Source organism: Ciconia boyciana, chromosome 6 (assembly GCF_034638445.1).
Source record: "Ciconia boyciana chromosome 6, ASM3463844v1, whole genome shotgun sequence".
NCBI lineage: Eukaryota > Metazoa > Chordata > Aves > Ciconiiformes > Ciconiidae > Ciconia > Ciconia boyciana.
Genome location: NC_132939.1, coordinates 53,046,182 through 53,059,522, shown reverse-complemented (window position 1 = coordinate 53,059,522; position 13,341 = coordinate 53,046,182). Strand labels below are relative to the sequence as shown.

Genomic DNA, 13,341 nt, shown 5'->3' with positions numbered 1-13,341 from the left:
TTTTGAGAACATCTCCCACCTATACTCTATATTTTTCTTAGAGAGAATGAAATTGTTCCTCTTGCTATCAAATGAATAAAGGTAAAATTCTCAAGTGGTGCTTCTGTTGAGATTGAGAACTATTTATTTTCCAGGAGGGGTGGAGAAGTAGTCAGACGGTTAAACCTTAAGAAAACCTCCAGCTCTCTTGAGCGGAAATTTTTAGTCACATGGAAGAAACCACACTGATCTTTGTAGTGTTACCTTTTTACCACTTCCCCCCCGTCCCCGTCCCCCCCGTCCCCCCCCCAGTTATTGCAAATCTTGTTTAGCACTTTATGATAAAGCTGTGGTTTGGTGAGACATATGATGGGTGATAATTATGGCTTTAATTTTTTAAAAGTTAGTTCCATGGAAGAAATTTGAATGTTTGCTTCTCATTTGCCTAAAAGCAAATAAAAAAAGTGACCTTACTAGGTTCCTCTAAATGGCTAGTTTTAATCATGTTTTCAAAATCAGAAATTAGTTATTTAAGTAGTTTTCCATTTCTGTCCCGTGTTTATTTTTCCTAGATGTGTGTTTTCCATTGACTGGTTAATCATTATGACAGGTTAATTTAATTTGCAAAGAGAGAAAGCCCATTTGCAGAAAAAAAGATACCTTTGCAGTGAAGACTACACTACATGCTTATTTAAGCAATTATGGCTTTATACAATTGCTTATTGTATCATGTTGAGATTCCGAGTGATGATGTTTTATTAATAAAAAATTATGTATTTGCTAACTGAAGGTTTTACTTGGAAACTGTGTAAAGCTGCACTTGGAAATTAGAACTCAGTTGAATGTTTTCCTTTTTAAAAATGCTTACATTTAGCTAATGAAAAATAACCTTAATATGTTAAACTGCAAGGGGAAAAATAACTGTGCCAAAATGTAATTTTGACATGTCCAATATATATCAAAATATCATTCTGGCTTATTGAAGAAGGTGTTAATTGTAGTTATTGGTTTTATTGTGCCATCACCATAGACCAAATTTTAAAGGTATCTTGTTTATCTAGGATAGAGATAGATATGTAATGACATACTGAAAGTTATCTAGGTGGAGTATGGATTTAGGTCCTGTTGAAGTGAATGCTGATTAAACATCTTGTCTTACATGCATTTGAAAATTCCATTATGCATCTTTCTGTGCCCAAAAGACTGCGAATATGGTGTGGGGTTTGTTGTTTGTTTTTTTAAAAAAGGCCTCGTGGATTTGAAGATTTTGGAATCCGTTAATTTTGTCATACAGGTTTTCTTCTTTCAGAAATAAGCTGGATACCTACCATAATTTTGCTTTTTGATCTTTGTATTCATTAGTTGGACATTTCTCTGCACCTGCTTCTTCAGTGTAACCCAAGGAATCAAGAGAAAGTTGTTCTTACAACAGAAGCATCAAGTAGTAATATTATATAGGCATGAGAATGTTATCACTCTCTTTCCTCTCAATGCAGTTGAGGGAGAACCTGATATTGGAACAGGAGTAGTGGAAGCTCCCTGGGCCCTCTAGACAAGTCTCCTCCTCATAACCATCAGAGCACGCAAGCTCTCCCTGTAGGACTCCGTCTTAACACTGTTTTGCACCCTGCCACTGCGAGTAGAAGGCTGTTCCAAAATCTCTCTGCTCCAATTGCCAGGAATGTTTTCACTTTTTTTTTGGTAAACTTACTCACAGCCAATTTATACACATGTATTCTTGTGCCAACATTATTCTCTAACTAAAATAGTTTTTCTCTATTCTGTTCTCTCTACTGTTTTTATAGCAAGTAACTTCATCTCCTCTCAGCTTTTGATTTGCTAGGTTAAACAAACCAAGTCTGTTAGTCTCCCCTTGTAAATTAAGGTTTTTATTGATCGTCTCAGTAGTCATTTTCTATGCCTGTTCCAGTTTGAATGACCTTTGTTGAATAGAGGAGACTACACAAGGTGCCAGAGGAGGCCCTACTATAGCTGTGTACGGCACAGCTGCTCAAGTCTCTGTTGTCTTTCTCTCTACTGGAAACCTCTCCTGATGTCACTTGAGTTTTCCTCGTTCATGCTGGCACCTTTCCACACTATCATCCTGTGGTTGCCTGATGTATCCAAGTCCTTCTCCCAAGCTGCTTGGTTGACAGGCTTCCACCATGCCACAGAACTTCTGTGTTACTGTTGTGTTATTTTCCGCTTTGTTTTACTGACTTTTGCCGTATTTCTGTTATCCTAGTTCTCATGATCAGCCTGTTGCTTTCTGTATCCTATCCTCTTAACTTTTTGTTATCTGATTGTATCATCACTCATAAGTCTTCTGATATGCCATTAATTAAAACACTAAACATTATTAGTCCAAGACAGTATCCAAAATACAGAAGATATAATCCCCATTCCTTAACGCATGCAAGATAAGTATAAATGAAGGTTACTCAGCCAAATGTTTTGGATGGTACATTAAGATATTTCTGTCTGTTCAGACTCAATAGCTGTTTTTGTGGTCTGTATTTGTGTAGGTGCCTAGGAGATATTGAGTAATAAATAACAAATTACTTCTGTTTTGACAACAGTGCCAAGGGTCTTCAGTCAGGGGTTGGGCCCTCTTTGGCGGAGCATTATAAAAACAATCCTTGGACAGGTGCTTTGGTGAAATACACAGGAATAGCAGGTTTGTATGTGGGGCAATGTAAAATGAAGTGTGAGGGCAATGATCGCGGGAGGAAACACATGTAAAATCATTGACCAACTAAAGGGAGACTGTGACTCCGGAGTGGATGAGGAAAGAATCGGCAAGATCTTGAGAATAACCTGTGGCAAAGACGACAGTTGGAAGCACTTTTTTCCCCTTTTTGGGGAGGGTTTTCTTCTGCTGTGATGTGAGGCTTGTGTAGGACCTTGTTTGTAGTGACTACAGTACCTCCCTGTTGCAGGCAGTACACAGTAATACTCTTTTTTTAGAAAGCCAGCCCCTGTAGGCTCTTGAAATTGAAAAGTCCCTGTTACTCCCAGCTCTGAGCCCCGACGATGGCCTGGGCACTGTAAAGGGCTGTTGATCTTTCCTTGAGCAGAGAGCATCTGAACTTCACAAATCTATGAGTACTGTTGATTATTCAAAGTGACTGGTATAAATGTCAACGAATCGGAGACATGAAGCACTGTTCTCTCTTCTTGTGATGATGGCACAAAAGAGTCTCTTTGTTTCTCCAGACATTCCCTTCACTTTCTGCCTGTGCCATTTCTGATTAGAGTTTTCTCTTGGAGTTTTTTGAGTTAGAAAATCAACCTCTACCATGTAGAACTGGCTAAAAGAAAAATAAGATTTGCTTAGAGAGTTTACAACATAAAGACGTCTTGAACAGACAGAAGCTGGAAGCCTTAACACACGTAGGGGAGATCAGTGGTTTGCCAAAAAAACCCAAAACCAAAACAACCCCAAAAGAACCCCAAGATTCTCAGCAAACCAAACATGGGGAAAAGTAATAAAATCTGTACTGAGCTGCAAAATGAAGAAGCCCACACGTATTAGAGGCTTTTATAACTGTGTTAGAAGCAAATGTCATAAATTTATCGGTCTTCCATGGGAAAGAGCTAGTGAAAGAGATGCAATAGCAGGAAAGATCCTGCTTTCTCCTAACAGGATGCCAACAGTTGTCTTAAACACCTCCATCAAGTACTGCAGCATTTTAAAATGCACAAAGAACAAATAGATTGCCTTAGATTTGTGTAATTCCTGAGAAACTTACAGTTTTCGTCATCTTTCGTAGAATGGGTGTTTTCCTACTAATATTTCTTATTATTTACTCAAATTATTATATAGCAGTTTTTCTAATTGATTCAGGTTCCAAAATATCTATCACACTTAATTTTTTCAAAGTTTATGTGTCTGTTTATAAAGAGGATATAGGGAGAAGGCATTCTGTTAAGGTTTTAAACTAACATGCCAAGTCTGAAGGTGCAAGGCATATGTCACTTAGATACCCCTCTGTGTTTCTGCAGAGTTGATGTGTTGTTCAAGCCCATCTCCAGCCATAAAGCAAGAGACCTAACATTATTCTGCAGATAAATGTCTGTACATCTGCTGCTAAATAGGTAAAGGCCAGAACTGGTAGCTTTGAGATTTTGTTTCCAGTTAGGAAGCACAGGAAAATATGCAGTGAAGGACTAGGATAATTTGTACTGATTTCTGGGAAATGGAATTTTTTTTTAAGGATTTTTTGGGTTTAGTGGTTTGGTTTTTGTTTTTTTCCTGAAGGGTTTAGTACAGAGAGTAAGCATATGCTGACAGCTGGTAAACTGGAGGTCAGTTTTCTTGGATGGGTGGTGGTGCGAGGTCACTGAAGGATGTTGCTGTGTGATAGGCATGCCTGCTCCTTCTCCCTGTGGTCTGCAGTGTAATGCTTAATAGAGCAAAGTCAGGCAAGGACCACAAATAATTTGAAATGTTCTGTGCCTCGGAATTTTAATGAAGTCATCCGGGAAGGAGATTTGCAAACTGGACACTCACAATATATGACATCTGACCATCATTCTGAGAGAGTTAATGAATCAGAGGGTATTCTTTCTTCTTTCTCTAGGTCCCTTGTTTGAGCTCAGCCCACAGCTATAGTGACCAAATGTCACTGTCCTTTTGATGCTCTGCATGAAACGAGTCTAATTTTTTCTCCATTGGTTCTTTGGAAGCAAAGCTCATTGCCCCAGTGCTGCTACCCAAGGCAGGAGTCTTCATACCATCCTAGCCTGAGACACCAGTGAAAGACTGACTTTTGGGAGACTCTCACTCTTAAAACATGAGGGTACAGGATGTGACCTGATTGCCCATGCAAGAGCAGTTCCTTCGCTAGTGCTAAATAGCTTATATTCTTAGAAAAGTATAACAGCAGGCAACAGCTACTATTTGCTCTAGTTCTATCACCCAGAAAATCTCAGCTACACTTCTTTTCATACAGAATAGGGCAGATGTGACATAACGTGTTTCTGTTCCCATCAACGGGCTTATATCTGCAAAATTTCATTGTTTCCTTTGGTCTTGAAAAGAACAGCTTGCATCCTTAGCAAGCGGGGAAAATAGTCTGGCATATTTGGGGGGAAAAAAAGTATTACCAATATTCAAAAAACTCACATGTTTAATTAGTATAAAATATACAAGTCTGCACAGAAAAAAATGAATATTTTTGAAAATTAATTAGAGAATCTTGTCTCAAAAATTAAGAACATGTTAATCGTACTAAGGTTAGGTGCATGCAGCCAAGCCATCTTTATATATTCCGTCTCCTTACTTCATTTTTTGTAGTTTCACATGTGATACCTACCAGTCACTGACAATCACTTTCCTGCAGGGAAAAAACACCGACCCTGAGAGTTATCTGATATTTTGGATTGGAAGTACTGTTCACTCACTCTGGAAATGCTGACTCACTTGACAGCTCAAAAAAAATCCAAAACCAGAAAAGCCCTCTAGCACCTTTATGTGAGAACATCTGCTAGGCTGATAGAAATTAGCCTTCATGGCATTTATTTATTTACTTGCCAATACTGTACAGCGCTCTTCACATTGTTCTTCAGAGCATGGTCTGCTCTGTTGGTCTGTAGGATGGAGTTAGCAGTCTGCCCATGCTGAAAGTCAGCCTGGTGGGCAGAATTCCAGAAACGTATTGTGGATAATTCGGGCGTTGCATAGAATTTCAGTACTTTCTAATCATCGGCACTTAGGTTGATAAGGATTTGAGGGACAGATGTACAGAGAGAAATAAAAGAAATCGTGGTCCAAGGAGTGGGGGCTGGGAAGGGAGAACTCACAAGGAATCTGTAGGCATGTAATCAGGATGCCTCTCTGGAATACAAAGATTTGTGATCTTGTATGCATTTTGCAATACAGAATCACAAGGTAAAAATGCATAACATCATTAGGATTATTATAATCCCAGAATAAAGCTCTGTTACTGCGTCATTCCACAACTTTTGTGGCACAGTAACATAGCTGAATGTGATGGATGGAGATTTCCACTGCCTCATTCAGCCTATATCCTAGTGGGTTTGGACATCCTCTTGGATCGTGTGGTGTTGTGGTCCATCCTATCCTGCAGAGGAAGATGAAGAATCTGTGTCTAGGAAGCTCCTGAGGAAGTTATCTGCCTGCTGGACCTTTATACAGTACTGGTGCAATATCAGTCCCAGCACACTTCCCGTTCCACAGGTTGAATCGGGTACTGTGGCTGTTGCCCATTGGGCTGAACTCAGTTCTGTTTCTACCATCCCCGAGAGCCAATGGTGCCGTGTGTGTGATCTCAGGTGTTATAAGACATGAGCTGGGTGCTGAGATGCGCAGGCAGGATACAAACACTTCAGGGCACACACCTTAGTAGGACTTTAGACCCAGGAGCTTGCCACAAAAGCTCAGGTACTTACTGATTTTTGGTGGTTAGGTGGAGTTTTTGTTGTTCAACTCAGTTTTTGCATTTCAGTGTCTTTGTTTCTTGTCTAAAGCCACTTCACTCGTGGGTGTGGAGTAGCCTGCTCCAGTCCTGCTTCAGGTCATTTCTTTTATTTAAAAAAAAAAAAAAAAGTACTATATAGCCTATAACACTTTGAATCTAAGCGCTACCTATGCTTATTTCACTGTTGCCACGTATCATTTGAGCTTCAGAAAAGTCCTACTGGCCAATGTCAACCATTTTTCCTTTGTTTTCTTGCAGGCTCTGATGCTTCACCAGCTCGGGCGCTACAGCTTGGCGGAGAAGATTCTTAGAGATGCCGTCCAGGTGAACTCCACGGCCCATGAGGTCTGGAACGGCCTGGGAGAGGTGCTGCAGGCTCAAGGCAATGATGATGCTGCGACCGAATGCTTCCTAACAGCACTGGAGCTTGAAGCTAGCAGTCCCGTGGTCCCTTTTACCATCATTCCCAGAGTCCTTTGAGAGGGCATCTTGATCAACCGATTTTGATCTGACTTCTGGGTGAGGAAGCCCAGTGTATCAGGCTGCCTGGTAACTGGTTAGTTTGAAAAATTTTAGAGCTACAGGTAATAAACTGCAGTCTTTTGCGGGAAAGTGGCCAAAACAGTGACGTGATGCAATATATTAATGTTAGACTGAGAGGACAACATGGGTAGCCAGAACCAAATCGCTCATATCGCCTACATTTTTGCCCTGGTAGTTTTAAAACATCGTTATATTGTTCATGGATGATGTGCCATATTTTGTTAGTGATACTTGAGTGTTACATAAAATTATAATGGAATCAACTACCAAATGTAGAATAAGTTAAAATTCAGTGGCAGAGCAGACTATTTTTAACAAGGCTGTTAATAAAACTGTTCTCTTCCTGCCTCTCAACCTCTTTTGGCCCAAAGTCAAAATGTGAATTTTCTGTTTCCATCTCTATTTTAGTCCAGGCCAGAAAATCAGTTGAGTTCTTGTTTTTAGTTGTTAATAACTGTGATGTGTGGCTAACTGTTATCTCTATTTAGAGCAAAGGCTGAGTACAAGAATATTTATATTTTACCAATGTATGCCTGTTACAAAAAATATATTAGTTATTTAAGTTTAACTTTTTTATGTGAATTCAGAGTTTATTTATCAATGGAAATATGTAAAAAGAAGCTTCAAATGGAATATTTACCGACATTCCTTATACATGACCCACACTTGGCTAAATGGGAAGATTATGTTAATAATAAAATGATTTTTAAATGGAACCTTTCCTGTGTCCTGGTTAAGAACCCAGAGGGAAATAGATGGCTTGTGAACACATTTTTATGATGTGGGGCCTGTGGCTGGCTGGCCTCGAAGATGAACGACACCAAAATTAAATGCCCTGAGGCCAGTCTAGAGAAAAGAAGCTGCTATACTCTTTGCCAATGGTATTGTTATCTTAGATTTCAGGTTTCCTTAAATCTTCACTTCTCTTTTATTCCTTTTACTCCAGCTCTTGATGAAGTTAGATCACTCTGCCTCTACATAATACATGGACATTTGTGTATACCTTGGTAATGCTTGGGAAGAGCATGTTAAATATTTACATGCTATTCTTCAGTTTTCTTTATGTGTCTTCATAGTTCTTTCCCAACATCTCCCGCACTTTGCGTCCCTTGAAGGAAAAGCTGGCTGGTAACATTACTGCCATATCAGTAGTAATAGGGCCAAATGTTTAGTAGACAAATACTTGCCAGAGTTTCTCTAGGATGCATGGAGAAGTCATTAGTTGCAATGAACATTCGGGGTGCATGAGCTGGGGTAGTGTAGTGTCTGCTCATTTACAACATTGGGCTCGTATGGAGCCTGGGAAGAATTCCAGGTTCCCCATTAGACTGGGTGCTCCTTGGTATTTGCCTGATTCGTCACAAGAAGCGGTTTTAAAGTGCTTAGCAGAAGATAGCAGATGATTCAGAAAAATAATGGCAAATGTTTTTTCTTTGTCGCTCACCAGAGAGCTTACTCACCTCAAATGCACAGAGGATCCTCGCTGCAACACAGGCTCTGCGTGCTCCAGTGAGAATCTCCAAATGGCAGAAGATTTAAACTTGGGGGAGCTCTTAATTTTTGCCTCACCCCCCCCTTCACCCTCCCCTTTTAGGCTGAGGCTGCTTTCAAATTGTATCTGCTTAGTGCTTAGACCTATGTTCTCTGTAAAATGGACCAAAAGGCTGTAACAGGTAGTGTCTTCAAATCTATTTATCTTTTTTTATCTATTTATCTATTTCAAATCTTGCTCACTGTGAAAACATCAGTTTTCCTTCCCCTGTTCAAGTGCCTGTTTTGCATGTTTTCTTCCTACTGTCCTTGGCTTTTTTTTTCCTCCCCTCTCTTTTCTGTTTACCGACTGTTCTCTCTTTGCCAGTCCCAGCTCCTAATACATGCCCTGGCCCTGCTGTCTTTTAGCACCCACTATATGGTACCTGGTATACCAAAAGATACTGCAAAACCTTTATTTCTTTAATTCGATTCTTCCTGAGCCTTCCCGCTATCACAGTTCAGTTACTTAAATTTGTAATACCTTTCACAGACATGCTCCTTCACAATATTTATTCACCTTTTATTGTAATACCAAAGCTTTTCTAACAAGGCAGTTTGTGCTTGTTAGATCTGAGACTGGTGGTCTTTCTTAAGGGAGCTGCAGATGAAAGTGGAGAATAGGAGAATTCTGTAATAGCAGAATTTATCTTTGATTCTTCTCATTTAATTTAAAGTCCTGGCCTCTTTTGATAAACTCCCAAAGTGGAAAGGTTAGCAGTCTAATTGTGTCATATCTTTTATTAGTGGAGAAGTTGTCACTGCTGTTGTGTATATCAGGTGAACCTGAAGATCTGTTTCATTTTTCTTACACTGGAATCAGTTTAATTGTAAATCCACAAGCTTCTACCTCTTGGGAATAGCCTTAGCTACCTATTTTTAAAAATGGATTATCACTGTAAGACTGTACATTCAGGAATTTTCAGGCAGAAGTGGAAATCCTTGCAGCATATGAATTAAACAGCAACACTTGTTTAAACATAGTTTTCAACTTAAAAAAAAAAAAGTTACTAGGTTTTACAGCTGGTTTTTTTTTTTTTTTTTTTTAAATCAAGTAAGGCAGCTAAGAATATTTTTATATCTATTTTAGTTGATATACAGAAAGACCTGCCTTTTGCAATCCGCTCTCAGGCCGCTCTGGTATCTCGGTCACAGGAGTGAAGCAAGCCGTGCAGTGTGAAGAGCCCGGCTGGGCAGTATTCCCCTTGGTGCCAGGGGGTCAGTGTCACCTGCATGAGGGTTGCTCCTGGACTTTGTGGCTGACCAAATCTCTATGTGGATAGACAGATCTATGTGTGCTCTTGCTCCCCCAGCCTGTGTCAGAAATAATAGCTGTTCAGATGAATGGTGAGAGAAATCAGGGGCTGATCCAGCTGAAAACTAAGCCAACCCCTTGCTCCCTTGCCCCAGGGTTTTACTAGCTTTGGGTAGAAGCCTAGTAAAGGCTTCAAGTAGTTCTTTCCTCTGATTTACTGCACGACTCGTAACACTAACATGCAGAAGAGAAGACAGGACTTCCCCTCCGCGCAGCAGCCCGTACTTGCAGCAGTTTAAGATGGTTATTAAATGGCATTGTCAAGCACTCTTAACTGTATCACTATAGCGACACGTTGCACAAGCTTGAGATCTCCAGCCTTTCAACAGGGATCAAATACACTTCTCTCATCCATAGGACTGGAATAGCAGGTTTCAGAGGAGACTTCCCTTACTCTGCAGCGTGCTTGCGCTACTCAAAACAATTAACATTTGGTGTAGTAAGCATGTGCCAGAGTGTAACAACAATCTCTCTTGCACATGATAAAAGGTCTGGCTCCCCAGTGCTTACAATAAGAAAACTTACCATTCAAGTAATTGGTTAAAGTTCATCTCTAATTTTGGTGCAGGTAACCATTTTTACTCCATGAATTATTTAATTTCTTTTTTTGCTTTCATGATTGATAGAGAATCACAGGAACAAGAGAACCAGTCCAAGCAGAACTAATCCACCTGTATCTTTGAAAACCTTTGTCATTAATTATATGCATTTTAAACACCAAAGGCTATTTTTAAAAATGCTATAATTTTCCTAGAAAATCTGTTTTTTCCTGAGTAGACCTTTCTACTCTGCAATGATAGTATAAGCCTGGGTATATCGGAGTTCCAGATTTACCTTGCTAATTCTTTGTTTGTTCAGTTGTCAGTTAAAATGACATTTTTCTTAACCGTCAGTCTGGCAATCATCCTCTCTCTCCTCTAGCATCAAGTTAAAAACCTTGTATGCTAAAATATGCTTTCAGCAAGTACAATTCTCCAGCATTTCATCTATTTAACCTCATCATCTCCAAACTACCTTCTCTGATCCCACCGGCGGGCTATGCCGGAATGTGTTGCACTTCCACATGCATCTATATTATCACAAAAAACTAGCTGGTAAGAATCCTACTCGTGGACAATAGGGAAGATAGTGAATATTCAGCTTTTGGCTTGCGTGGTTGTTGCTGCTGATTATGTGAAACTTGATGGGAGTCTCTCAGACTTGCAAAGCCAGCAAGTGGGCTTGAGGAGATGGGACGGTGAAGTTAAACCTAAAGAGAATCAAAAAGAAATGCAACCCCAAACTTTTTTGGGACGAAGAGTGCATGTGGGGTGGGTGTTGGTCAGACTTCGTTCTTCCTCGTTTAGGCATGCGTGGTCCTGATATGCTGGTTTGCCAGCACCTTGGTCACCTGGCCCTTCTAGTTCCCAGTTTAAAGCACCTTTGTAGCCCAAGTGCCTAGTCTCCCTAATTATTATTTCAAAGAGAGAAAACTGTACCTTTTAATTTCTAAATCCTTTGAAAAGATGTAACCACTTCTGCCCAGCTCCTGTTACGTACCCAGTCATGGGACAGAAAAGCACTAGACACCACTGTACTGTCATTCTTGCCCGGACATTTTCGGAGTACAACGGCTGGCAGATGTGATCTTTTGGATGGAGTCTGCAAGGCACGACAGGAGCACTCAGCAAAGCTCCCGAAGGTAGGAGGGAGAGTGCTTTTGCCTTTCTAAATATGCCTTCACTTAGCAAACTTATTTGGAGGAACTGAGTGTAAGAACCTATTTTGGACATTGACGGGTTGATGAAATGTGTCATTGTTGTGCTGAATTCTTTTCCTTTGTCTCCTTACATGAGGCGGGCCTACATCCTACATCCTCCTCTGTAGGAGAGATTACCCTTGTCTGCTTCATCCAGGTATAAATCTCTACAGCCTGCTCCCCCCATCCGCATTGGAGTAGCATGACTAGTTCTGGGCTCCCTCTCTGCCTCTAAAATTGCCTCCCCAAGAAAGTGGCACTCTTCAGTATGAAATTACTGAAGGCACCCTGTCTATCTGGCTTGAAAAGAATAATCAGTAGACATAAGACATAGTAAGGTAATGATAATATTTGGTGGTTATTACCACAGTGACATGGCTTTAAAAAGGTGTGGAGTCAGTGCTTTTCTGTCTGTTTCTATAGCTGAGCCTCCCTCCTCTGCGAGGACGGTGAGGCTGGGGCTCCCTCCAGTTGGTACAGCCAAGGATCGAACATCTGATCAGCATGTGTGCCTTGGGCTTGCCACCAAAGAGAAAAATAGACATGCCTACTATTTTTTTAAGTGTGATTTTTTTCTACATGCATGCACATGCTCACAGGTTGCAGAAAGCCAGGTTACAGGTGCATTTTACACTTATGGCAGAAAGTTTTGAGAGGACTCGGAAGTTCCTCTGTGAGTTCACTTCAGCGCCTATAAAGCTGTCTCCTCTATAAACAGGCTTTGCTTTTCCAATAGAAAGTTGGCGGTGCCAGAAAAGGAAATTCTGACCCCAATTTTCACTTCCAACGCATGTCAGATGTGTATCAAATAATGAGCCTGAGACATTATTATTAGTGCAGGTTTTCCGAGATTGTTGTGTTCCAAACAGCACCGACTACTAATGTAGGACTGGAGGGGGCAACAGAGGCCATAAAACATAACAAGTTGCTTCCCTTTCGACTGCCTTGCAAAAATAGCTCTTTATCTGGAGTAAAACAGCAATCTTCTAACGAAACAATTTTTTTTTTTAAGGGTCCCTTCTAGAAGGGTGGTTTTTTTCTTTCTTCTTTTTAATCTTGCAAGCAAGTGTTTAGGGTAACAAACTCCTGGGTGCTGGAACAGGAACCCTGCAACCTGCAGGGCAGGTTCTATGTGCAAGGCACCTAGTGACGGCCTTCGCTGACGCAGGGCCTACACGCTCTTAGGCTAAAATCATTTCTTCCCACATGTGTGCTTCAGGAATAAGTCCCGCTTGCTTGATGATCCCGTTGCCCTGCTTCTGTGGTGCTTCCCCACGCTGGTGGCCAGCCTGCAGGAAGCCAGGTTTCTAGAGCAGGTGCTCCTGCCCGCCGCCCCTGCCTCCCCGGACAGGAGTTGCACGGGGTGGCAGCACCGCGTGAAGCAGTAAATCACAACACACCTATTTGCGAACAATTGCTTCATGGTGTGTGCTGAGTCAACCAGAATTGGTGTCTGAGAGATTAAAAATAAAAAAGGGAGTAGGCACAAGCTCCTCTGGCTTATGAAAAGCCCCGAAGAGGGCCCACCAGCAGATGCAAACAAACCTTTATGCAGTTTCCATCTTCTACTGTCAGAGAACTCTGGCATGCTCTTCATTGTCTGGTTTGGGTTAGAGGCTTCACATGAAGGATCATGTACTGCAAGGCTGAGCTTCAGCAACAGAAAGGGTTAACCAAAACATGTCTTGGATGCCAGCTTATGGTGCAACTTCATCTTATGCCTGACCCAAACCAACCGCGGCTGCTGTTGAACAGGAGACCTTGTCCCTGCATTTGCTTTGCTCCTGTTGTGT

The 13,341-nt window shown here is 41.0% G+C and overlaps 1 protein-coding gene across 2 annotated transcripts in view; it reads left to right on the top strand.

Annotated features, from left to right (window-relative positions):
- TTC7B (tetratricopeptide repeat domain 7B) overlaps nucleotides 1-7,668 on the top strand; it is a 147,024-nt gene extending 139,356 nt beyond the window's left edge. For both annotated transcript variants that reach the window (XM_072865636.1, XM_072865634.1), the window contains one exon: nucleotides 6,681-7,668. In XM_072865636.1, the coding sequence (XP_072721737.1) occupies nucleotides 6,681-6,902 (222 nt within the window). In that variant the 3' untranslated portion in view covers nucleotides 6,903-7,668. The remainder of the gene's footprint in view (nucleotides 1-6,680) is intronic.
- Nucleotides 7,669-13,341: the final 5,673 nt, after the last annotated feature.